Source organism: Anabrus simplex, chromosome 1 (assembly GCF_040414725.1).
Source record: "Anabrus simplex isolate iqAnaSimp1 chromosome 1, ASM4041472v1, whole genome shotgun sequence".
NCBI classification, from domain to species: Eukaryota; Metazoa; Arthropoda; class Insecta; order Orthoptera; family Tettigoniidae; genus Anabrus; species Anabrus simplex.
In genome coordinates this window covers 87,090,653-87,118,628 of record NC_090265.1, presented here as the reverse complement: position 1 = coordinate 87,118,628, position 27,976 = coordinate 87,090,653, and the positions used below count along the sequence as shown (strand labels likewise).

The 27,976-nt window shown below is 39.4% G+C and overlaps 1 protein-coding gene across 2 annotated transcripts in view; it reads left to right on the top strand.

Annotated features, from left to right (window-relative positions):
* Positions 1 to 5,720: 5,720 nt before the first annotated feature.
* LOC136861652 (astakine) overlaps positions 5,721 to 27,976 on the top strand; it is a 52,407-nt gene continuing 30,151 nt past the window's right edge. The window contains exon 1 of one of the 2 annotated variants that reach the window (XM_067138836.2): positions 5,721 to 5,863. In XM_067138836.2, coding sequence (XP_066994937.2) covers positions 5,762 to 5,863 — 102 coding nt within the window. In that variant the 5' untranslated portion in view covers positions 5,721 to 5,761. Of the gene's footprint in view, positions 5,864 to 19,452; positions 19,610 to 27,976 lie in introns of those variants that run through there. The other variant, XR_010859049.2, reaches the window with a different exon arrangement.

Sequence of the window (27,976 nt, the reverse complement as noted above, 5' to 3'; positions counted from 1 at the left end):
AGACTCTGCGTCGGGGGATACAACTGGGGAGGATGACCAGTACTGCACCCATTAGATGAGTCTGATTGGCTAAATTTTAATAATTGTATTTAATAACTAATGGTAGTAGTCCGGCAGGTTGAAACAAAGGACAGCATTGAAATTTCTAGTAGCCATTGCGTGAGAACGAAGCCTTAACAGAAACCCACGCTTCTTTTCTCTGCTAAAAATAAATTGATATCTTTGGAACACCTGTTATTGCGTCATCTTTCGAAATTACGCAGCAGCAGTGGAAAAGTACTGGAGGGAGTGAGTGAGATAGAGAATCGTGGTCCTAGATACCTGAATTCCCTTAATTTGAAATGGACTTGTCCATACAGATGAATAACGGAGTGTGTGCTCCAATCAGATCACTGCATTTAAATATTTTCAAAATTAGCGCGACAAAATGGTATGTGGCTCATAATTAATCCCGGTCAGTAATTAATGAAGATTATGTCAAGAGGAGACGTCAATAATTATTGTAATAATTCTTGACCAACTTACTGGTTTGTTGGAAACGGATTGAAGTATTTGTGTACCCAGGTGTTCGATAGCAACAGCAGTGGGAATCCCTTGCCAGCGCGGAGAGTGGTTCAGCAGCACAGGACGGGATATAGTCCAACTGACGCCTACTATATTGTGAGAGAAATTATTAACAGTTTAATAATCACGATGCACCAGGGTGGTAACATGCAATTATGGAAATTTTGTGTGTAGGACATTTCATTTTTTTAGTAACTTTATTTTGGAGCTACCCAGCACTATTTTAATTGGGATTTTAGATGTCAGAAATTAGCGTTCTTACGCCGATAAGTGCGCCAAACATCCCCGAGCAGTAGCTTCCCAATGGCCAGTCATCACCCAGAGTCTCCTTGCGTTCAGACGTGTTTGAATTTTGCTCCGTTCTCAAGTACAATTGTATTTAGTTATGTGTATTTACCATTATATTGGAGATGGAATCAACTTTTATAAACATAAGCTGAGTTGGTAAAATGTTTGAAACCACATTAGTGAGTGGATTAACAGATTTACAGATTTTATAAGTGTTCAGTCTACGCAGGGTTGAAATGAAACTTTGAATTGCGCAGTAGTTGCGTCTTATATGACACAGTTTGAATATGTAGCCCGCAGAGGAACTCAGACAGTTTAACATGTATTGTAAGCCGTAGTGGAGTGGAGCATATTTGCCTGCTACTCTGAGCTGTTAGTTGATGTTTGGAACGTGGAGCGGAGAAGGCACTTTCACTAACTACAGATATTTAGGTCGAGGGAGGCTAATCTCTTCCCCAGCTGCTTTGTGTATACAAAGGGGACTGCAGATACCACGAAAGACTTCGCTACATTAGAAGCAAATGTGAGCTAGAGCATAGTACGTTAATTCATGCTTAAGTTTCAAGATATCTGAGTACTGCGTGTGTTGTATATATATTATAGTGTTTAATGTTGAGTGTTATAACAAGTTGTCATATTTAATATTATGAGCAAGAAAAAAAACGTGTGTAAAAGTGTTAACACGGGTATATAAGCCAATGTCGGATACAGGAAGAATGATCATTGGTATTAATATGTTTGTCATGAGTCTGTAAAACAACATGGCTGCCTCAAGTCCTGGGTGATCCCGAAATGCCATCAATGTGAGTACAAATCTCATATTTTTAATAGAATCTAAAGCTTTTCTTTGATAATGATATCTTGATGTAAATAGGTATGCGAGTGACGGTGGTATAACTAGAAAGCCCGAGTACACAGCCAGATAGTTAGGATAATTTAGTTCATGATTAGTGTAAATATTATTATTATTATTAATCTTGTGTAATATAGTTTGGAGGTATAATTTGATCTGTCATTATCGACTGAATTTTATATTTTTGAGGCAATTATAATGAGCAGTTTGCGTATACTTGCGCTATTATTATTATTATTATTATTATTATTATTATTATTATTATTATATTATTATTATTATTATTATTATTAATATTGTCAGTATTTCATTTATGCAGATATTTTATTTGTTTGACGCAAACATAGACACCGTGGTAGATGAGTGATGTAGTGAATTAACGATGAAACCACATATATCTGATGGTTACTGTCGAAAATTCTGGTTGGGCGACAGTAACACAGATATATCCATATTTTGTTGCTATGGCAAGTACCATAATTAAACAGTTGGGTGGACAGTGCTAATCAGAAAATTTTGGTTCAGGTAAATCGAAGTGTTGTTGAGCAATAAGAACGATATTGAGTGACGGTGAGAATGTTTGAGAGGTTTGAAGGTCCATAGTTATGAGCATGATGTTATTGGCTGTAGAAAAGTATATAGAATAAAGAGTATGGTGAACATATTCTCTAATATGACTGGAAATGAAGGTAGCCAGCGTGATAGCTGAGATGTAGTAGAATTTATGCAGAATGAAATGGAAATGACTCCGTAAATGAAAAATGTAGTAGGAGAATAAGCCAGTCAAAGATGATGTATGATTTAGAAGGACCAAATGATACTTATAATATTTCAACTGTGACACAACATCGCTTACTAAGAGAAAGGTTATCGTACGCATTTTGAGTGCCATTTTAATATTATGTTGGCAACATTGAACACCCAACTGAGCTGTTGTGAATGCTCGCTAGTAGGAACTACTTTCGTTGGTTACAACAAGTAACAGTTTTATTTGGAGAAATGTTATTATTATTATTAATATTGTAAAACCTATTATGAGAAATTTATGTTTACGCCTTTACACAGTGAATCAGGTATTTCATTAAATTATAATCTATCCTGGCAAATATTGTTTTATAGTTGAAGAAAATTCAGTAAGCACTGTTAATAAAGTTTATATTCCAATGGTATTAATTATGGTAAATGAATGTTCTAAGGTAACAGACACGAACACGTTATGGTTTATCAGGATGGTGGATCAATAGTACCGTAATTACAGGTCAGGTTAAAAATATTATTATTATTAATATTATTATTATTATTATTAATATTGGTTCTTATTATTTAATATTTTACCAGTGCAATTCACAGGCTATTTGGGAGTCCTGATGAGTATAATGTTAATCACTTGAGTCAGTCAATTGTGGATTTATTAGCTAATCTAATATTAACATTTTATATTTTTTTAATTCAATTTATCTACGATTTGGTTATCAACAGTATTGGATTTGGTATGCAAATATTAATTCTTAAGGATTTATTTAATGATATCCAATATAGAAATAATATTCATTAAATGATATTATTATTATTATTATTATTATTATTAGGCCTATTATTATTATTATTATTATTATTATTGGTTCTTATTATTTAATATTTTACCACTGAAATTCACAGGCTATTAGGGAGTCCTGATGAGTATAATATTAATCACTTGTGTCAGTCAATTGTGGATTTATTAACTAATTTAATATTAACATTTTATATATATTTGTTTATTCAATTTATCTACGATTTGGTTATCAACAGTATTGGATTTGGTATGCAAATATTAATTCTTAAGGATTTATTTAATGATATCCAATATAGAAATAATATTCATTAAATGATATTATTATTATTGCAATATTATTATTATCATCTCAATGCATTGCTAATTCATTTGATATCACTATATTGGAAGAGTTGAGTCATAAGATAATGGTTTCCAGTTGTCAGCTAGGTAATTAATTAAGTAATTAATAAATTTGATTGCAATTTAATTAGTAAACATTAATTAATATTTTTTTACAGTAACTCCTTGTGTGTTGGTTTGTAAACTTATTTTACACATTTCAGGAGTTATTAATAATATTTCTGGATTATGATTTACGCAGAATCGTCGTATTATTTCAGTTATTATTATTATTATTACTATTGTATTACATTTTCATGTTGGTTTTTCAGATTTTATACACGCATTTATGATGCATCGTGGAGACGTTTTGAATTCTTTTAAATAGTTTACAATGCATTTCAGTGATACCAAAATAATTTTATTAATTAATTAGTATCAACATTTTATTTATTTTAATATCTTAGAAGTATCTATTATTATTATTATTATTATTATTATTATTATTATTATTATTATTATTATTATTATTATTATTATTATTATTATTTTGACTGATGGCAAATACTATTCTGACGATTAATTTTGGGTTAGCCACAGTAAATTCATTCACATCGATATTATTATTATTATTATTATTATTATTATTATTATTATTATTATTATTATTATTAAATATTCTTATTCTTATTATTATTATTACTGTTATTTATTGATCCACATGTTATATATAAGCGTCACTATCCTAATAAATGTGTACAGTTACACTGATATCAAGTAATTGGACGGACAAATATGGTAATTATTATTGGATATATAAAAAAATTAATAATTAATTATAATATTTTTTATTGATAAACGAGGTGGTCATGTGTGTTATTATGAGAATTTTAGTTTGTACAGTCTCATATGGTAATGATATAATATTAACAAAAATTTATTTCACATTTTTATAACAATTATCTTCACTTTTCTTTTTTTTGATTTTTATCAATAAAAATTTTATATACACATTTAATTTGAAATCAGTCTGTGTCATAAATTATTATAGTGAATAGTTTTCAAAATGCACTATCCCTATGCATCCCGATTCGACGACGGGGACTGATCGCGCCTGAGAAGAGGATCTCACACACCTTCGGTAAGTATTTTTTTTTTTTTTAGGGCAGCCGAGGCAATATTTTGACATCCAGTCAATACCGAAGGAGCTCTGCAAGGGTGCAGTACCTCACCCAGGTGGGCTCACCTGCTATGGTGAACAGGGGCCTTGTGGGGGGATGGGAAGATTGGAAGGGATAGACAAGGAAGAAGGAAGGAAGCGGCCGTGGCCTTTTTAGGGACCATCGCAGCATTTGCCTGGAGGAGATGTGGGAAACCACGGAAAACCACTTCCAGGATGGCTGAGGTGGGAACCGAACCCACCTCTACTCACATGACTCCCGAGGCTGAGTGGACACCGTTCCAGCCCTCGGACCCCTTTTCAAATTTCGTGGCAGAGCCGGGAATCGAACCCAGGCCTCCGGCGGTGGCAACTAATCACACTAACCACTACACCACAGAGGCGGATATAAGTGAAGTCCAACAAGTTTAAATATACTTTTTCATGAAGTTATTTTCAAGTAGTCAATTTTTTCATTAATTTTCACTTGAAAATATTGTTTATAAACTTAACTAAACTTAACCAGTGAAGCTACCTCAATAATTCTAGTACGTCTTCTTCTCCTCTATGAAATATACGTGCATGCAAAATTTCATCTCGATATCTTAAACACTTGACAGGGCTTCACGTTTTTTGTCATAACTCCGGAAGTATTGGAGATATTGACATAAACTTTGCACTGTTATAGAGGTTCAATTTTAAAGGAAAAAATAAATTGAAAAGTCGCGTTTTTCGTTGGTCAAAGGTGTTGGTACCCCCTTAATTTTATCAGGTGACATTGAGTGGGCCACCAAAGACCTTTAACAAGCCAGCAACAATGACATGAGGTGTCAAAATATTTGACTGCCTTTCAAATAGACTACCTCAGTTGGAATCGAACCCGTGAACTTGGAATCATGTGTAGTTCACTACAACTGGTCCACCGAGGCAGCTAGTCTTAGAACATGCTAACATTCTTTATGAATATGAGAGAGTGTGTCTCGAGCCGCTGTAAGTGATTAGTTCCGTACTAGGAGTATGAATGGTTCACGGAACAACGTCATTGGCTGAGCTTGTAAGTTGCGTGACTGAGTGTCTCCGGGTAAAGTATTCCTTCATTCGCTTCAGAGGACGCTTCTCTTTGGTAAGTAACTCTTAAATTAATAATTATTGCATCGAATATTTACGGCCCAACAACATTTCTTGCCGCTTGAAATGGAGGTCTTATTACATAGCAGACAATTACCATGACAGTTTATGCATTCACTTAATATCTCGCTCTTGTTGTTTGTGTTGCTACTACTTAGTTGTAAGAGTTTCGTGTATCTTCGTCATCAACTAGGAGTATACAAAGTCGATCCGATAACCTGTGTTACTATGGCTTTGGTTCTAGTGTGCGTGTTTGTAACTAACTAAGGCTATGCTAGTGAAGAAAGCGGCTGTAATCTGTGTATCGCATAATATTAGTAGTATTTATCTAGAGTGGAGTGGAGACGAAAGCCACTACCAGTAAGCCTGATAGTGAAATTCTAAACCTTTGCCGACTTAGTTGGATTCCCAAGGTTGAATCTATCCTTAAACATGTTTCAGATTTGAAACAGAATTGGGATTGAAATGTAATATTTAATATTTTTAAAGCTCAAAATGCATATATAATATAATGTGAAATCTACACAAGCATTGCATACTTAATATAATATCCATAGACATATAGCGGGTAATGTACATCATTCACGATTCTTTCACCAGTCTTTAGCAAAAGTACTGAGAGATTGTGTTCTGTTGAAATAGGTCACTAAGTGATAATAATATAATAATTTCGTATGGCTATTTCTAGCCGAGTGCAGCCCTTCTAAGGCAGACCCTCCGATGAGGGTGGGCGGCATCTGCCATGTGTAGGTAACTGCGTGTTATTGTGGTGGAGGATAGTGTTATGTGTGGTGTGTGAGTTGCAGGGATGTTGGGGACAGCAAAAACACCCAGCGCCCGGGTCATTGGAATTAACCAATGAAGGTTAAAATCCCCGACTCGGCCGGGAATCGAACCCGGGACCCTCTGAACCGAAGGCCAGTACGCTGACCATTCAGCCAACGAGTCGTACACTAAATGATCATGAGAACAGGGCATGTCACAAAGTCGACAGACACAGTCATCACTTGGGTTGTGAAATCCATTCGTCAGACATACTGTATCTTCTCATGGATCCCATGGATGCTTAAACGCGTATATATGTGTGTGGCATAATTTGTAATTAGGCCCTCCCCAGACACTAGTCTTTGCTACTTCCGTGTTGAAGAACTCTGCTGGTATTTGTTGTGCGTTTTTTGTCGTCTTTCTTCTAGTACCTTTTTTGTAATTTGCTTTACAGAGAGGTCTTATGGCAACGAAGGGAGAGGAAAGGGCTAGAATTGGGAAGGAAGCGGCCATGGCTTAATGTACAGCCCCAACATTTACCTGATGTGAAAATGGGAAACCACGGAAAACCATCTTCAGGGCTGCCGACAGTGGGGTTCGAATCCACTATCTCCCGGATGCAAGCTCACAGCCGCGCGCTCCTAACCGCACGGCCAACTCGCCCGGTTTTCTTCTAGTATCTCGATCGATGCAATGTTATACGGGAGTTTAAATATAGACTTAATGTCCTCCAAGAAAAATGTCTCATTAGCCATTGCATGTATGAGTCGGTTTTCTGTATATTTTGAAACATGAAGAATTCGTTTCAGAAATCTGGCTTTTATGTTTTCCAATCATCTCAAGTTTGGAGCAGTCAATTTTCGCCATATTAACTTGATACCGTACTTTACTACTGGTGCAATTTTAGGTTTGAATAGATTCATTGCTGTATCTATTGATAGATACCGGAGCTTTCGTATTTCATACATGGCTTTGGTTGCTGCTGCAGTTTTGTCTTGTAAGTGCAGTGTGAAAGTTGAGTATGTAGTTTGAAGCGTGATTCCCAAGTATTTAAGGGAAGTTAGGACTGAATTTATAAAAAATAGTAACTATTGATAGAATTGAATGAAGTTCGGTTTGTGGTCTCCTAATGGTAAAATAAGGCCATATAGCAATTTTCAGGAGAATAGCAACAGAACTTTCTGAGAGCCGCCTCTGTGGTGTAGTGGTTAGCGTGATTAGCTGCCACCCCCGGAGGTCCGGGTTCGATTCCCGGCTCTGCCACGAAATTTGAAAAGTGGTACGAGGGCTGGAACGGGGTCCACTCAGCCTCGGGAGGTCAACTGAGTAGAGGTGGGTTCGATTCCCACCTCAGCCATCCTGGAAGTGGTTTTCCGTGGTTTCCCACTTCTCCTCCAGGCGAATGCCGGGATGGTACCTAACTTACGACCACGGCCGCTTTCTTCCCTCTTCCTTGCCTATCCCTTCCAATCTTCCCATCCCTCCACAAGGCCCCTGTTCAGCATAGCAGCTGAGGGCGCCTGGGCGAGGTACTGGTCATACTCCCAGTTGTATCTCCCGACCAAGAATCTGAAGCTCCAGGACACTGCCCTTGAGGCGGTAGAGGTGGGATCCCTCGTTCAGTCCGAGGGAAAAACCGAACCTGGAGGGTAAACAGATGATGATGATGATGATGATGATGATGATGACTTTCTGAGAAATTAGCACTTACAATTTAAAATTTAAAAAATCGATAACCATAAAAAATGCTCCAACTGAACAGTTACTTCAAATATCACATTCAAAATTGGTGCAGAGGCACTTCAAGGTATGGAAAGAATTTTAACAGAGGGAAAGTCTGCATATGTAGTCCATGAATGTGAGGAAAAAATGTGTTTTACGTGTTTATGTTTTTCTCAAATTATGCTAAAAAAATACCCCTTTGAAGGCTACTATCTTTTAAAGTATCAAAATTCCTTCTGTTAATATCAAGACAATACAGGTGTTAACAACCCATGAAATTCTCATGGAATTTGAAATCAAATTGGTTCAGCTGGAACATTTTAAATACCTGAATATGTATATATGAAAGAAAAAAAAAATTTTTGTAAGTAAAAGCTAGTGGATGGGGTCTCAACTGGACATTTAAATGTCACGCTAGTACTTTAAAAATGGCGGAACCCGACAAATACCACCACCAAATGATCCGCAGGAGTCCGGCGTACAATAATATGCACAAATTGAAAAATCGATAATTTTTACTTTTTTCACCAAAAACTGTCCCAGCCTCCCTTAAACGATGTTACGATTTCCAATTGTGTGCCGTTACAAGTGAACACATCTGTTGTTCTAAGGTCCCTTCCCTTATGAATTTCATTACAACGATTACCTCATTAAGTAATTTAGGTACATTAAGTACGTATTATGTAACTTTGTAAATATTCTTTATGTGTGCGTGTAATAACGTGATAGAAAAAAAAAGGAAACAGGGAGATAGAATACTTCATTGTAAATTTTCCTTGAGGTCGCTTTGAGTGGCTCAGATGGTAGAGCCCTGACGTCTGAGCACAAGCTGGCGAATTCGTTCTCGACTCAGCCTATTGGTGTATTTTTTATAGGTGCCCCAATACACCAGACGACGAACGGTAGATTTTTTCGCGCGCTAAACAACTCATGCAGGTGAAAATTCTCGCAACTCAACGCCTATAGCTAGTGGAACGTAAAATCAAGAACATTATTAATTATCACTTCTCATGTGGTTAATGATCTTCCTTATTTAGCGTATACACTGAATAATGAAACCATTGCAAAGTGAGAAAAAAACGTTTGCTTGTTTTTAACCTCGTATAACATAGATACGTTTTATGAAACTACTGGGATAGGAACAGGTTAGGACAAGGAAAGGGGCGGAAGAAGCCTTGATTAAAATACTCTGAAGAGGGTTTTCCGTGGTTTCCCATTTTTCATACCAGGCTGTACATTAATCAAGGCCACAGCCCTTGCCATCCCATCGTCTCCGTAAAACCTATCTGTGTCGGTGCGATGTAAAGCAAATCAAAAAATTAATTAAGATACTCTCTCAGTACTTGTCTGATGCATAAATGGGAAAGCACAGATTTGAGACTTCAACTTCAACACTGTCGATGGTGAAGTTCGAACTTCCCACATAGCGAATGCAAGCTTACAATAATTCGACCCGTATCCCAGAGCTAACTCACGTGGTCTACGATCCAAGATTTAGTTAAGTTGATCATTTTGGAAATTTTCTGTTGAATGGTGGTATATAAAACTTGTTTCAGGCCATTCGAATTATCCTGTAGTAACTCGCCGACTACAGTTAAATTAATATATTTTGTATATATGTGTTTGTACCTCTTATTCCCGTTTCCTGGGGCCAGTGATGAAGCTATATGAAATAATAATAATAATAATAATAATAATAATAATAATAATAATAATAATAATAATAATAATAATAATAATAATAATTGTATTGCCTTTACGTCCCAATAACTACTACTTTTTCGATTTTTGGAGACGCCCAGGTGCTGGAATTTAATCCTTCAGGACTTCCTTCAGCACGAGGCAGACGTATTTGAGCACCTTCAAATACCACCGGACTGAGCCAGGAACGAACCTGCCAAGTTCGGATCAGAAGGCCGACACCTCAACCGTCTGAGCCACTCAGCTCGGCGATATGAAATTATATGGCATGTTGCATGGTTTTACGGTCGGGTGCCCTTCCTGACGTCAGCCTGATTCGAGGAGCTAATGAAGATGAAAAGAGTGATTGTGAATGAAATTGGGATAAGGAGGTGGAATAAATCAGTTGTAGCCCATGAGTAGGAATTGTCCCAGCATTTGCCTAGAAGTGAAAATGGTAAACCACAGAAAACCATTCTCAGAACAGCCGAATGCAGATCTTGGCTCCAGAGCCGTAGCGCTTTAACACGCGCGGCCACTTCGCTCGGTAAATTCATAAATATTATATATAATATTTCAAATAGGTCTGCCTTTGTAGTGTAGTGGTTAATGTGATTATCTGCCACCCCCGGAGGCGCGGGTTCGATTCCTGGCTTTGCCACGAAATTTAAAGGGTGATACGAGGACTGGAACAAGGTCCACTCAGCTTCGGGAGATCATCTGAGTATATGGGGGTTCGATTCTCACCTCAGCAATCCTCGAAGTGGTTGTCCGTGGTTTTCCACTTCCGCTCCAGACAAATAACAGGATGGTGTCTAACTCAAAGCCAGAGCCGCTTCCTTCCCTCTTCTTGTCTCTCCTTTCCTCTCCAGTTGTATCCGCCCGACCAAAAGTCTCACGCTCCAGGACACAGTCGTTGAGGCGGTAGAGTCCGTGGGAAAGACTAACCCTGGAGAGTAAACGGATGAACGAGAAAGAAGAAGAATATTTAAATAACTAGCGAATGTACCCGTGCTTCGCTACGGTATTCTACATTGTATTCGAATATCGAAGTAAATAGTGTACATGCAGTAAATAAGATAGTTTTAAAATTGCATGTCTCTTAGCGTTATCCGAGAAAGAGCATGGGGAGGTCCCCGTACGTTTCCAATGTAAAGTGTTTGTTACGGATTTGTGATATAACGGCAGGCTCACTTGCCTACTGGCATTCACAATCAGGTTGGGAAGTTTACATTATAATTGCAGGCCCCATTGCCTACTATGCGGACAGAATCGATTTGGGGAGTTTTCGTTAAAATGGCAGCCCCCCTTTCCTACCTCCAGACAGATTACAGTTTTTATTATAATGGCAGGCAATTACCCTACTATCACTCGAAATTGAGTTGTGCAGTTATCATTATAATGACAGGCCCCTTTTCCTACTGCCAGCCAGCGTACTGCCAGTCACACCAAGTTGGTGAGTTTCCATCAAAATAGCAGGCCACTATGCCTAATGCCAGTCACATTTTAGATGAGTACATTTCTTTATAATGGCGGGCACCCTTGCCTACTGCCAAACACAATCGGGTAGGGGAGTTTTAAACAAAACTGCATGCTCACTTACCTTCTGCAAGTCAAATCGAGAAGGGAACTATTCATTACAATTGTAGGCCTTCCTTACTAATGACAGTTACACAGGAGTTGGAGAAGGAACCCTTTCCTACTGCCAGTCAAAGTCGGTGTGGGGAGTACTGATTACAATAGCAGACCGACCCTTTCTCGATCGCTAAATCGACATCAGTGAATATATATAGATCGACATACGAAAGTATATGCGTGTTTACAATATTGAAGACCTTCATTTACAGATTAACTGCTACTAAACGTACGTCATATCGACAAAGGATTATACCATAAGACACGCCGGATTTAGTGGCCTAAATGGCTGGTCCAATGATATGTCATCTATTCTTGGGTCAGATTGAGTTAGAAACGTGGAACAGGGTAAAGGTTTTGTAAGATCATCTCACATTACATTACTTTTCGGATAATAATGTGACAGCTACATACGTAGCATTTGGTTCACATATGGCTACTGAGTGGGCCAATTTTCGTGAAGAGTTTGATGATTCTGTATTTCATATAAGTAATTGAAAGTATGAATAATGCATGTGAAAATTCCAAATTGACTTAACATCGATTAATAGAGAAAAATCAAACGTAAAAGGGATACAGATACGGCATAAAGTCATAAGACCAAGGTTGTAGATCATTCCAAATTGAACGGAGATTGTGCAATCCGTTACGTGATAGGAATTTCCGAAGGTCTGCACCATCATTAAAATTGCCTGCATATTTCGATATTCTTCGGGGATAAAAAATGAAAAATTTAATGATATAGGATTTTTCATTCGTTACAGGCTAAAACGTATAATTTTGTCAAATTTCAATTATCTTCTTATTCTTCTGGCAGATTATGCCACAATGTGGATTTTGGGCGAGGCGGGTAAAAATTAGGACTTTCAGGAAATCAAAAATTATGGAGATTGTTATTATTACCCCTTAAACGGAAAGCTGTACGAAAATTTCGCCAAAATAGTCAGTGTAGAGGTACACAGTCGTTACGATTTGATTTATATAGATAAGGAATCTGCTCCATGTAAAACACCTTTTGGGCTATGTCCGCTGGACTTAACCTGCAAAAGTGACCATTCATGATATCTCCCTTATTAATCCTCCTGACGAAAAAATGCACATGAAAAAAAAGGTTTAGAGGTGGAATTCCATCAGGTTTGGTCGATTTCCAGTCAGGTTGGTCTTGTTCTGTATATATTGTGGAAGAGTAAAATCACCATTTCGGTTCCTTATAAACCGCCAGTCCATTCCGGAACATGAAATGTTATTTACGTTTAAAACCTACCTTTGGACAGGTGGATGCTAAATATAAATTTTGTTTCGAATGTCTTCAGTAGTTTTCAAGTTGTAAGGAATACGCTTTACACGCACCCGCTCGTGAGTTAAGTCCGATGGGACTTGTACAGAAAAACGGTCCTTTAATGATATCTCCCTTATTGATCCTCGTATCGAAATGATGCACATGAGAAAAAAAGGTTTAGACATTAATTTCTACCAAGGTAGGTAGACTTCCATAAACTTTTGTTGTGTATATTTTTTGGAAGTGCAAAATCACTGTTTCGGTTTCGTATAAACCCCCAGTTAGTTCAGGGATTTAGAAACAATATTTGCCCTGAAACCTATCAAGGACAGGTGTATTCTAAATACGAATCTTGGTGGAAATGCATCCAGTAGTTTCTAGCATTCACGTACATACGGCGTAATTAAGGAAGAAAATAATACAGTTAAGAATGTTGAAACTAATAGAAAATGGATTATAACTGAGGACAGCCGGATAACGACAAATAAATAAATGCCGTGAGTTATGGATATAATAAAGCGCTAACAGAGGAGAAATTTAGGTTCAGTGATTCTTAGGTAAACAAATATGAAGATGACTAATGGTGTTATTACTTAATCTATTCGAAGGCGGTTATAACCTCCAACGATATTCCGCCAATATCCCGCAGATGAGCCGATTGATGCCTCTCTTGCCATCTACCCAAGGAACAACCACGAATTTAAAAGCATGATGAGGAAAATGGCAATACGTTACTTCCCTACTGGCATGCAGTCAGAGACGTTGCCATGGTAACCTGTAGGTTCGTTCTCGGTCTGTCGGTCACTAAATGCAGAGCATGATACCAGCAGAAAATTGTAAATTTCTCCGTCATGTGAAGAGTAAGGTAAATTATGAACATAACGAAAGTTGTTTATAATGAAGAGACGTTTCACGTACGGTAAACGAAGTTTACAGAAAATCAATAGTATAAGAGAAAATAGAGGAAAACCACTGTGGTTTTCCTATAAACACCCCGTCTATTCAAAGATTTTAAAATTATATGCATATCGGAACCTTTCCTGGGATGAGTATACTCTAAATATGAAGTTTGGCTGAGATCTATCCAGCCGTTTCGACGTGATGGTGGGAAAACCACTCTGGTTTTCCTATAAACCCCCCGTCTATTCAAGGATTTTAAAATGATATGCATATCTAAACCTTCCCCGGGATTAGTATACTCTAAATACAATGTTTGGTTGAGATCCATCCAGCCGTTTCGACGTGATGGTGGAAAAACCATTCTGATTTTCCTATAATACCCCCATATATTCAAATATTTTAAAATGATATGCATATGGAAAACTTCCCCGCGATGAGTATCCTCTAAATATGAAGTTTGGTTGAGATCTATCCAGCCGTTTCGACGTGATGGTGGAAAAACCATTCTGGTTTTCCTATAAACCCCCTGTCTATTCAAGGATTTTAAAATGATATGCATATCAAAACCTTCTCCGGGATGAGTATACCCTAAATATGAAGTTTGGTTGAAATCTATCCAGCCGTTTCGACGTGATGGTGGAACAGACAAACAGACAGACACAGAAACAATTTTATTTATATAGATTTTTACACTCGTTCTTCACCCCCTTTCCATCCCCGCCCAAAGGAGTCCTACGAGTGCCTTACACAACAGTATATTTTTTTCCCAGATATTAAGTCTTATTTGTACCTATTTTGGTTGACAGCTATGCCCAAACGTACATGCATAATCTCACTGCTCTAGAATCCTGGAGCTGACGTTGCCATGGTTACGGCAGTTCATTTCTTTATCCGATTCCTAGAGCAGGGGTAGTGTGGTGCCAATATCTCCGTAACGGTTGGTTTTAGGGCCTTAAAACATGGTTTTCGGGCCCGTAGGGCATACCGAGTTTTGTTCTTTGCGTCAAGAGGATTAAATTGAGCTTTGTCTCGTCCTTATACGACAAATTCGATATTTTGCCTATAATAGTATAAGAGAAAATGGAGGAAAACCGTTTTTCCTATAAAACCCCCGTCTTTTCAAAGATTTTAAAATGATATGCATATCGAAACCTTCCCCGGGGTCAGTATACTCTAAATATGAAGTTTGGTTGAGATCTATCCAGCCGTTTCGACGTGATGGTGGAACAGACAAACAGACAGACAAACAGACAAACAGAAACAATTTTATTTATATAGAAGATGACGGATAAGCATGAGCACGTTGAAAAGTGCAGACTTCCACTTCGAGATTCATATCTCCTAAACGGTTTATGATATTAAGAAACGGTTTGCGCCATCAGACGCCTCATTTATCGCTCTAAATGTTTGTTTCTAAACCATATCCTCGTATCTCCCATATTAAGGGGGTAAATTGAGTTTAAATTTTGAATAGGGTGAAATTTGGGTGCATTTTTAACATTTTACATTACATTTTGCCTACTTATGTATAAGCTAGAATCATGAAATTTGGTACACATATGTCCCTTAATCGTGCCAATGTGCGCACCTAACGCGATGATCCTATCATTCTTATAAGTGTGTCAAACAATGAAATATACTTGTAAAAATCACCAAATTTACGAACAATCCAGAAATACGGCCAAATTTAACGTATAAGGGAGAGAGATACGACAAAATGTCACAGGGCCAAAGTTGTAGATCACTCCGAATTGAAGGGACATTGTGCCATCCGTTTTGTAATACGATTTACCGTTTAGCCAAAAAATAGCTCAAAAGGAATGTCTGCACAGTCATTAAAATTGCCTCAATATTTCGATATCTTTGGGGGTAAAAAGTGAAAAATTTGAACATCTTGGAATTTTCCCGTCGGTTAGGGACCAAAAGCTATAATTTCACCAAATTTCAATTGTCTACCTCGTCTGGCAGGTTGTGCCGCCATCTTGATTTGGGGGCATAGGGGATAAAAATGAGGAAATTCCGGAAAATTTTTAAGCCCACGAAACCTATAGGTTATCGTTTTGGATATACTATACGACTGTGTTCTTATGCTGAGCCCAAAATTTGAGCCCCCCCGGCGTGCCCCCTTCAGGGAATTTTGAGAATTTCCGATTTTTCTAAGGATCCTGGGGACATCAGTTTCCCTCGTACCAAGTTTCAAATTTCTAAGATTTCTGGAAGTGCCTAATTAATTCACGTCTTTTTTCATTTTTAAATATTTATATATACATCGCTCCAGCCCGACTTGCTTTTATATATATAGATGACGGATAAGCATGAGCACGTTGAAAAGTGCAGACTTCCACTTCGAGATTCATATCTCCTAAACGGTTTATGATATTAAGAAACGGTTTGCGCCATCAGACGCCTCATTTATCGCTCTAAATGTTTGTTTCTAAACCATATCCTCGTATCTCCCATATTAAGCGGGTAAATTGAGTTCAAAGTTTGAATAGGGTGAAATTTGGGTGCATTTTTAACATTTTACATTACATTTTGCCTACTTATGTATAAGCTAGAATCATGAAATTTGGTACACATATGTCCCTTAATCGTGCCAATGTGCGCACCTAACGCGATGATCCTATCATTCTTATAAGTGTGTCAAACAATGAAATATACTTGTAAAAATCACCAAATTTACGAACAATCCAGAAATACGGCAAAATTTAACGTATAAGGGAGAGAGATACGACAAAATGTCACAGGACCAAAGTTGTAGATCACTCCGAATTGAAGGGACATTGTGCCATCCGTTTTGTGATACGATTTACCGTTTAGCCAAAAAATAGCTCATAAGGAATGTCTGCACAGTCATTAAAATTGCCTCCATATTTCGATATCTTTGGGGGTAAAAAGTGAAAAATTTGAACATCTTGGAATTTTCCCGTCGGTTAGGGACCAAAAGCTATAATTTCACCAAATTTCAATTGTCTACCTCGTCTGGCAGGTTGTGCCGCCATCTTGATTTGGGGGGATAGGGGATAAAAATGAGGAAATTCAGGAAAATTTTTAAGCCCACGAAACCTATAGGTTATCGTTTTGGATATACTATACGACTGTGTTCTTATGCTGAGCCCAAAATTTGAGCCCCCCCGGCGTGCCCCCTTCAGGGAATTTTGAGAATTTCCGATTTTTCTAAGGATCCTGGGGACATCAGTTTCCCTCGTACCAAGTTTCAAATTTCTGAGATTTCTGGAAGTGCCTAATTAATTCACGTCTTTTTTCATTTTTAAATATTTATATATACATCGCTCCAGCCCGACTTGCTTTTATATATATAGATGACGGATAAGCATGAGCACGTTGAAAAGTGCAGACTTCCACTTCGAGATTCATATCTGCTAAACGGTTTATGATATTAAGAAACGGTTTGCGCCATCAGACGCCTCATTTATCGCTCTAAATGTTTGTTTCTAAACCATATCCTCGTATCTCCCATATTAAGGGGGTAAATTGAGTTCAAAGTTTGAATAGGGTGAAATTTGGGTGCATTTTTAACATTTTACATTACATTTTGCCTACTTATGTATAAGCTAGAATCATGAAATTTGGTACACATATGTCCCTTAATCGTGCCAATGTGCGCACCTAACGCGATGATCCTATCATTCTTATAAGTGTGTCAAACAATGAAATATACTTGTAAAAATCACCAAATTAACGAACAATCCAGAAATACGGCAAAATGTAACGTATAAGGGAGAGAGATACGACAAAATGTCACAGGACCAAAGTTGTAGATCACTCCGAATTGAAGAGACATTGTGCCATCCGTTTTGTGATACGATTTACCGTTTAGCCAAAAAATAGCTCAAAAGGAATGTCTGCACAGTCATTAAAATTGCCTCCATATTTCGATATCATTGGGGGTAAAAAGTGAAAAATTTGAACATCTTGGAATTTTCCCGTCGGTTAGGGACCAAAAGCTATAATTTCACCAAATTTCAATTGTCTACCTCGTCTGGCAGGTTGTGCCGCCATCTTGATTTGGGGGGATAGGGGATAAAAATGAGGAAATTCCGGAAAATTTTTAAGCCCACGAAACCTATAGGTTATCGTTTTGGATATACTATACGACTGTGTTCTTATGCTGAGCCCAAAATTTGAGCCCCCCGGCGTGCCCCCTTCAGGGAATTTTGAGAATTTCCGATTTTTCTAGGGATCCTGGGGACATCAGTTTCCCTCGTACCAAGTTTCAAATTTCTGAGATTTCTGGAAGTGCCTAATTAATTCACGTCTTTTTTCATTTTTAAATATTTATATATACATCGCTCCAGCCCGACTTGCTTTTATATATATAGATTTTGATATGTGTTTAGTTTATGCCGTATTTTTGCGTCCGTTTTTTGGCACAGAACTTAGTACAAGGTACCCTTCATTAAAGTTCCAATTTCATCTATGCTGTGGCATTATGAAAGCTACAGAGGTATGAGTAGTGTTGAGCTATGATATTTGGAGCACGACTAGTGTATCTGAGTAGGCCTAATATGAAATCAGTCATGCTCCAGTAGCACTTCCTGGTCCAGTGAGGAAAACAATGGCAAACTACCTCACTCTTCATCCTGCTCAGTACGCCTCATTTCGGTACCACCATCGGTTTTTTTTTGTTTCCCAATATCCAACCACCTCTGGGCTAATGGCCTAACAGACAGTCTGTTATGAATAATATATTTATTAATTTATTTACCGGGCTAGTTGGCCGTGCGGTTAGAAGCGCACAGCTGTGAGCTCGCATCCGGTAGATAGTGGGTTCGAACCCCACTGTCGGCAGCCCTGAAGATGGTTTTCCGTGATTTCCCATTTTCACACCAGGCTTTACGTCGCATCGGCACTGATAGGTCTTATGGCGACGATGGGACAGGAAAGGCCTGGGAATGGGAAGGAAGCGGCCTTGGCCTTAATTAAAGTACAGCCCCAGCATTTGCCTGGTGTGAAAATGGGAAACCACGGAAAACCATCTTCAGGCCTGACGACAGTAGTGTTCGAACCCACTATCTCCCGGATGCGAGCTCACAGCTGGGCGCTCCTAACCGCACGGCCAACTCGCCCGGTGAACCAAATATCATCGAGTGGCGTGAAAACATGAATGGGCCAAGGGAGGTCGGATAGGAAAGATGAAAATGAGGAGCCTGGCATAAGCAAGTTGAAGAAATATCAGAATCAGTTCAGAGTTCGGTGAGTGTACACAGCGTCTGCCGTATGTGGGAAACTGCGCGTTTTTCGGGTGGAGGGGTGTTTGAAATGTGATTAACAGGAATGTTCGGGATAGCAAAAACACCCAGCCCCTCGACCTGACCGGAAATGGAACCCGGGTCCCCGAGGGCCGAAGACGAAGACGCTGAACACTGAGACATGGATCCAAACAGAACACGGACAAATCTGTTCGACGAGCTGGCAACTCTGGAAGGGAAGCTATTGCACGGTGCAACATCATTATGACAGAACTCGGAATATGGACATTCCGGCTGATACCCACACTCAAGAAGAGCTAGTGGGCGTCACTGCTGACCTTGAATGAGTGAGGTAACGTCACGACATCCGTGAGACAAGTGCGAGGAGACAGCGAAACTTTGATACACGCTATACTTGAAAGAGGAAGTGTTTACTTGGTATTCTGATCGCTCATGACGCATCGCAAGTTGCTCCAGACACATGTCACATCAGAGAGGACATTGCTGAACAATCACATTTGTCACTGAAGGTGACGACTTCTTCAAGGTGAGCTTTTAATATTATTTTATCTGCACAACACACGTTTGTAACTACTGTCTATTGTTGCACCACGCACAGTGGTTTAATATAATTATATTTGACTATAAAACAATCAATCATTCTCTAATAGAAGTATTTTAAAATTGGTGTTGTCTACTATAACTACTCATCGGATACATTGCCGAGTGGTTTGTGTCTTCTCCTTCGAGACTTGAGGCCCTGGGTTCAATTGCCGTCTGGTCGTGGGAACTGAATCGTAAACAGTTAATTCCCATGGCTCGTGGGCTGGATGTTTGTGCTGTCCGTAATACTCTAACAATGAAGGCTACTATGCATTTAAATTGCGTTTTTTTTTGTTTTTTTTTTTTTGCTATAGGCTTTACGTCGCACCGACACAGATAGGGCTTATGGCGACGATGGGATTGGAAAGGCCAAGGAGTTGGAAGGAAGCGGCCGTGGCCTTAATTAAAGTACAGCCCCAGCATTTGCCTGGTGTGAAAATGGGAAACCACGGAAAACCATCTTCAGGGCTGCCGATAGTGGGATTCGAACCCTCTATCTCCCGGATGCAAGCTCACAGCCGCGCGCCGCTACGCGCACGGCCAACTCGCCCGGTAAAAAAATTGCGTTGGGAATCGTCCTTAATGGGTATCTGAATTGTCAGCGCATGCTATGGACATAATACTGTCCGGCTTCTTGGCTGAATGGTCAGGGGAGTGGACTTCGGTTCATAGAGCCCAGGATTCGATTCCCTACCAAATCAGGGATTTTAATCTTAAATAGTTAATTTCCATGGCTCGGGAACTGGTTGCCTGTGCTGCCCACAATATTCCTACAATGCACACATACCTCCCTCCAGCACAAAAACACGCAAGGCAGATGTCGTCAGCCCTCGTCGGGTGGTCTCCTTTAAAAGGGGAGCACCAGGCTATTAGTAGCCACACGAAATTTGTATTTTAACAAAATACAAATTGTCAATTTTATTACACGGTTCTTTTTGAAAACTGCAAGCGCTTTTTACCACACGTCTGGTCTGTAAGACGTGCGCGGATGCTCAAGAAGTTGCATCTCTTACCCACCTGGGTGATTCTTGCGTTCCAAAGGGCATCTCTTTTGAATTCTAGTACTCAATGAGACCATATTGACTGACGAAGGGGAGTTTTTGGATTAAAATAGAATTTGTGTGGTCTGAAAGACCGGCCCCGAGTAGTTAAGGATTAATAGCCACAAAATATTCCTACTACTACTAATAATAATAATGGTAATAATAATAATGCACACTGCAGTAGTAATCACACATAAGAGTTTAATACCGCTCAAAGTAGGTCTTGGTACACAATAATAGGGAATCTGCCATCTGGATGACAGCATTATGTGCAGACAAGCGATGATTGAATTTTAGTGCTGCAGATAACTCCTCACCTCAGGTTTCCACTGCAGAGCAGAAAATACCACGATGGAAATACTGTACTGTACAAGGCTCTGCTCGATCGGTACGCGAGTGAGTACAACAACAACAACTACTACTACTACTACTAATACGGTTCCAGGACATTTCGTACCTCCGGATTTTCGTACCATTGACCGCCTGATTAGCTGCGAAATGTCAGCTAATGACTTTATAATATTGCACCCGTCCCTACACATAATGGCTCCGGCATGATATCTACAGGGCGTTAACGGGTTGGAATAAAACAAATAGGCGCTTAACTAGACTTAGCTTAAAGGCATACAGGGTAGGAGACGGATCATGCCTAATTACAATGAGAACACATTCGGGTTAAAGTTTAGATTAATACCAGTGGTTTATTAGGCCTTAATGATGATGATGGTAATGACGCATTTATATACACATGAATTACATGGATTATTATCAATTGTTTTGGTTTGTTATCGACTTTTAGTCGTATGTGATGGATCCGAGTATTATCTATCGCAGAGCGATCCATTATGACGAGATTCGAACGGAAAAACACTTATCATAGACACTGAGGCTATGTGATATCATTGACTAATAGGATTAACATGCATGCAACGAGTCTGAGCAATCCCTATACTAAACACACAACTATTCCCCAACGAAGTACCGAGAAGGAACTCATAAAAATGTGGAACAAACGCCCGGGTTTGAACCGACCCTCACGTGTATACAATTCACCACCCCGATGGTCAGCACCATCGGCAACTCAATTATAATCACAACAAGATACATAAACACTTAGAGAACACAAATTATATACAGTAAACACGTGAGACATCCAGCCTTCGGTTGAGCATTGGGGTACCAATGCCGCTGTCGGGAACTGAACTGACACCCCTTTGGATGGAAGTGGGACTCTGAAAACCCTAAGCTACATTATCCTCAACTGAGTAATGACAGTAAACTAACAAGTACTGGTAACAATCGCCGTGTCATTTATTAGCGACTACATCATTCTGGCGTGTTGAATATCTCCATTATTAGGCGACTCTTCCGGGCCGCGTTCTCTTTAACTCAAGGCTCCCCCTTATACGAGCGGACGAGCATACAAAAAAAACAACACTTCTCCTCACTAGGTCAACTGCCCCACCCCCTGCACGGCGGGTGGTCAATGGCCTCGGCCTTCACAGGCATAACGCCCTTTCTTAACAAAACACCTCATCTCGGGGATCGTTCACTAATAAACTGAGCTTCATTGTTCATTAAGCAAAATTACATCGGCTCTCAATACTTCACTTCAATTCAACACACACATTCGTTTACAATATCATGATCCCGCGACGCGACACCGGTTTCTATGATACCAATACTTGCATGATTACCATAACTACAATTTATTACTATTATTGTTATTATTATTATTATTATTATTATTATTATTATTATTATTATTATTATTATTATTATTATTATTATTATCGGGTTCATCATTACACTATCTCCCTACACGACTTACCTGGAAATTAGACCATACTGCGTGATCATAATTAACTTCCTCGTAATAACGTTGTAATTAATCCATATCTAAATTGTGATTTCTGATAAAATCGTCACACGGTAATACAATTATGAATTAAATATTCCTCAATTTGCACTTAAATTGTGATAAGCCTGCCTATTAAAATTGTACAATTCCTATCTAAATATATGTCAGTGGAGGCCTGTGGTGTCAGTTCCGAAGTCATATCTCGTAGTTCTGGGTGCTCACGAAATAAAATTACACTATTTACCAGCCATGCATTATCAACGCTGGACTAACTACAGCCTAACTTGAATTACTCTGAATTACTAAAATTTGGTTTCCTGACGCATCAATAATTACAAGTTTCCCCAAATAAAATGATTAAGTTAATCTACTACTGCATGCAAACTTATCGTATTACACCTTTATTTACAATTGATTGCTCAGACGTGTTACTAATTAAATAAAGTAAATAGAAGCTACGTGTATCATGGTAGCACATCTACATTACTGAAGTTACAATCTCTAACATTATAGCGTCAGGTAATGATAACTGTTCCCCGCCCAATCTGATCACGTCATATTAAATATGATTAATACTCATCTCCATCACTTGATGACCCGTTGTCAGCTCAGGAAGTCCATTGCTGGTTTAGTGCTGACCCATAGGCACCAAAGCAGTTACTGGAGGCACCATTCTTCTTTCCAACCGGGAGTCCATTGTTCTAGGTTGACGAAACCGCTGGCAGTATTCCTGAGGCACACAATACGTCACTATTTATTCCAAGATTTGTTTAGTTACATTCAGTGTGAACGTTCAGCCGCGATATCGGCCCTCACTCCGCAATCCGCGGTCCAGCACCGGATTCCGCGTACCTTTGTTACTACTCGACACAGTAGCGCCGTAGTAATAATAATAATATTATTACAAATTATATTAAATGTTCGCGACACGTCCCTGATCTTTAAAGTTTAGACACTATAGTCCATCTTCGTAGTAAGCGTCTTTCTGGACGACCGGAGGTGTGGCCTGGCCTCGTGTGCGAGGAACTATGGGAGCGTTCGCGCTGGTGGTGGGGGAAGAACTTGAACCTTTCCTCCAGCTGACACAGTCGAGTTCAGGCAGCGGACGTAGCCCTGGGAACTGACTGAAATAGTGTGGAAAGCTTAGGCGCGATACGTTCCCGGGTCGGGGTGGTCATTATGCAATGGCTCATTGGTGTACATACATCACACTAACTCAAAGGTGTAGGAATTACTTAATATGATAAACTAGTGAAAATAAAATAGTACCGTACATTGTACAAATCGAGTCTTATATTTCGATTGTCTGCCTTAAAACCTTGTCAATTAACTACACAGGCCTTTGAGCATAACATTCTAAAATTTCAGTTCTATTCCAGTACGGAAATACTTCGTAACTTTCGTCGTAGATGTTGGTGACGTCAAGAAATCAGAGGGTCATGCCTAAAAGAATTCATATCGGATGATGCTTTCGACCCAACGTGAAATAAATCTCAGTGTATAGTAAAAGTGGAGGTCAATATTTTGGCACTCTGTAGCCTTTAATTTATTCTTATACATTCTTATTATACATTCTTACGAATATGAAATCTGTTATATAAAATTGAAAGGTTTGAACCATTTGGTAGAAAATCAATTGAACATAAGACAGTAACTTGCAGCTGGTAATACTGCGAATAAAGGAAGTTCGTTTGAAACTGTACTGTACTGTATACCAAGGAAAGGCGCATCGGTACGCGCTATCAGTTCATCAATCGCCTAACGAATAGGAGGAAGTTGTTTCCACTGACAGCCTGGAGATATAATCTACTTAACGTGATTTCTAGTGAAATACGTATAAAAGAGATTAATTAATGCAAATTTGTCGGGAAAATGCAGAGAAGAAGCATTAGTAGAAATACTTCAGCTACTTTCATAATAATATTAACAATGTCTACTTTTCTTGTCCATCAGAAGAAATATAATAATATATAATACTCTTGAATAACCTGCTATTGTTATGACAGAGAACAGGTCTCCTACAGCAACAGCAGCAACAAAAACAACGAAAACAGCAATAAAATGCTCCGGAACAATAGACAATATAAATCTGTCTCATAAAATCAGAGCAAAAATATTATCGGACTTCTTACGTGTTCTATGATCACTTTTGTTTAATATTCGGAGTTCGGGGATCTTACTTAAAAATTATTCAGAATAATCTTCACTCTCGTCTGAATCAGTGTCATCTGAAGTTTCACCGAGGTTGATGTCGGACTGGTCTAATTCTAATTCCTTATGCATGGTGTTGTCACGCTCCCAGTATTCCTGCTCAGTGTCTTTTACGTGGTCGCAACATTTTTTCCGTTTGTCTTGCGAATACTGTGCAAGCAATATCCGCAAAGAGCTTCCTTTTTGTCGAGTGTGTCTGCTGTCAAGTCACGAGTGATCTATAAGACAGAGAAATATTTCGTACAGAATAAGCATTTTTATTTATATTGGGAATAGGAGCGCGTCATTTATGAACAGTGAAGGCAATAGAGATGCTATGGCACACATTTTTATGCTAAAAAACTAATTATGCTGTATTACTATTAATTGAGATATTCTTTTTCTAGAGGCTTTACGTCGCACCGACACAGATAGGTCTTATGGCGACGATGGGATAGGAAAGGCCTAGGAGTTGGAAGGAAGCGGCCGTGGCCTTAATTAAGGTACAGCCCCAGCATTTGCCTGGTGTGAAAATGGGAAACCACGGAAAACCATCTTCAGGGCTGCCGATAGTGGGATTCGAACCTACTATCTCCCGGATGGAAGCTCACAGCCGCGCGCCTCTACGCGCACGGCCAACTCGCCCGGTGAGATACATTCTTATCACGGACCTCTCCTTTGATATCTCCCCAAACCGACTCAGCGTGATTGAGATCTGGATGATATGTTTCATATGTTCACTCATGGTATAAACACTTTCACGTGCCTAGCCTCGCAGTGGTCTCCCAGATTTAAAAGAGGACCTAGAAGCCATGCTCGTCACTTCAGTAATTTCAACTTAGCCCGCACGTAACAACACGCGCCGCTTGAGAGACGTTTTCACTTCAGCGCTAGCCTGGCGACTGGACCTGCTGTAGGAGTGGGGGGACGATAGCTCCCACCACTGCATGCGCAACCATTTCTCGCGCAGGACGCTTTCAACCAAAACGGACTATAGCATCGCGTCTATCCAATCTCTGCAATATTTACGCACAGTACGCGATTTCACTTGTAAATTAAATTTCAATTCACTCAAACAAAAGATCGCTGGAAGCTCGACTGCACATAGCTTCGCCGTCTGTAAGCCACAAATCCCGACTGACTCTTGTCCCTTCCTGCAGTAGTTTTTACTAGGGAGCGATACCCCTTCCACTAATTTGCGTAGCGCCTATTCCCGGCGTACTCGAGGTAAAATAGTACGGGTGACCGGTGACCAATATCTAGTTGGTGCGATTGAGACATAACCACTCAATTATCCTTCGGTGAATCTCTTTAAATTAATTAAAATATGTTCTGCTTCCCCTACCACACGGGGTGAAGTCCCTCCGTCGAGGACGTGTCATGAGACTAACCAGATGGCCTCAGTACTTTTCCACGCAGAAACAACACAGTATTCTTTCTTCGGCTGAAAGTTATCACGGAAGAGGACATTAAACACTCTAAATAAATGTCCCAGTAACATTTATCCCTTTTAAATCGGGAGATGACCCCCTAATATGAGTTTTATTAATTTTCTATCTCGTAGGTAATTAAGTTGGCCAGTCCGATTCCAAGATGGCTCCTATATTCCGTTTCGAAAAAGTTAGTTTCCCCTCATTCTGTGAGTCTTGAGGAGGGATGTCTTCTCTCGAGTGATGTCACAGGGAATCCCCATTCGTAACCCCTCCCGGGTCTAAGTTGGCTTGGCTTCATCTGCAGGGCCCCCGCCACACAAAGGATAATACTGCGCAATAAGTCGCAGACAAATAAATCTCGTAGAATAATTTTAAAATACACAACTTATCTATCTCAATGGTATGAATATTAATTAGTTTCGGTATGACCTCTATTAATGATATGATTATTAATCATTTTCAGCGTTCTTTCCCTTTAATAGCATTGCGTGCGTAATTACGGAGATCGATATCAACCTAAGGTCCTTGGATCATGCCCCTGTCGGGTTCAATATTTAGGAGAGGACATTCCGTATCACTTGAAAGAGTGGGAAGTATTGCAAAATAAAAATGTGGTGAATTTAGTCATTTGTATATCCATTGTCCACTACTGGCGCAGAAGCCTTCGCACGGTGCGGCCACTACCGATGTTAACCTTCGCCGGGCGCAGCTGATCTGATCTTCGCGGGGACCTAGCTACTTCCTGTTTCCTCGTGACCTTCCAGCCCACATCGGCCATCTCATCAGAATCTTTTATTTTACTTACTTGATAATGAAATAATGCAGCAGTTTATAAATATTCACAATAATAGTAATATTATACATCCTTGTGCTCGTCAGGCACACTGCGCCCGAACACGATGTATATTTCTATTGTATTGTTTTGTTTCAGGATTTATACTTCCAAAAATCGACTTTCTTATGATAATATTTACGTAAACGTAAGTAATTAATTAATTTCGTGTGGCTATTTCTAGCCGGGTGCAGCCCTTGTAAGGCAGACCCTCCGACGAGGGTGGGCGGCATCTGCCATGTATAGGTAACTGCGTGTTATTGTGGTGGAGGATAGTATTGTGTGTGGTGTGTGAGTTGCAGGGATGTTGGGGACAGCACAAACACCCTGCCCCCGAGCCAGTGGAATTAACCAATGAAGGTTAAAATCCCCGACCCGGCCGGGAATCGAACCCGGGACCCTATGAACCGAAGGCCAGTACGCTGACCATTCAGCCAACGAGTCGGACGTAAACGTAAGTGATAAATATAGTTCAAAATAATATACACGTTTTCTTCAGCAAATGTAATTATTTTTCTGATTTCTAAAGTGTGTCTGTCAGGCTAATTACGCTAGTTTGACATGAAGCGGTACGGATTGTCCTGGAGTTAATATTTGGGGATTACGAGAAAATCGCTCGCAGGTAGCTACTACTACTACTACTACTACTACTACGAGAACGCCGTCTATAAGCCAAGGGAGATTTGATTCGGTGAAGCAGATATTTAGGGACGGTGAGGGGATTGGCAGACGTGGCCTATGCTAGGAACTGTCTAAGTATTTGCCTTAGTGAACGAGAATAGAGAACCATGGAAAACCATGCTCAGAACCACCGACGATGGGAACCAGCACGTCTCCGTCTATCGAATGCAGAGTTGTAGAGCCACGGTCCAGCAGGATCAATCGGTAAAATCCGATCTCTGTAGTAGATGCTGTGCATCTAGTGAGACAATACAGTTTATCACTTCTGCAT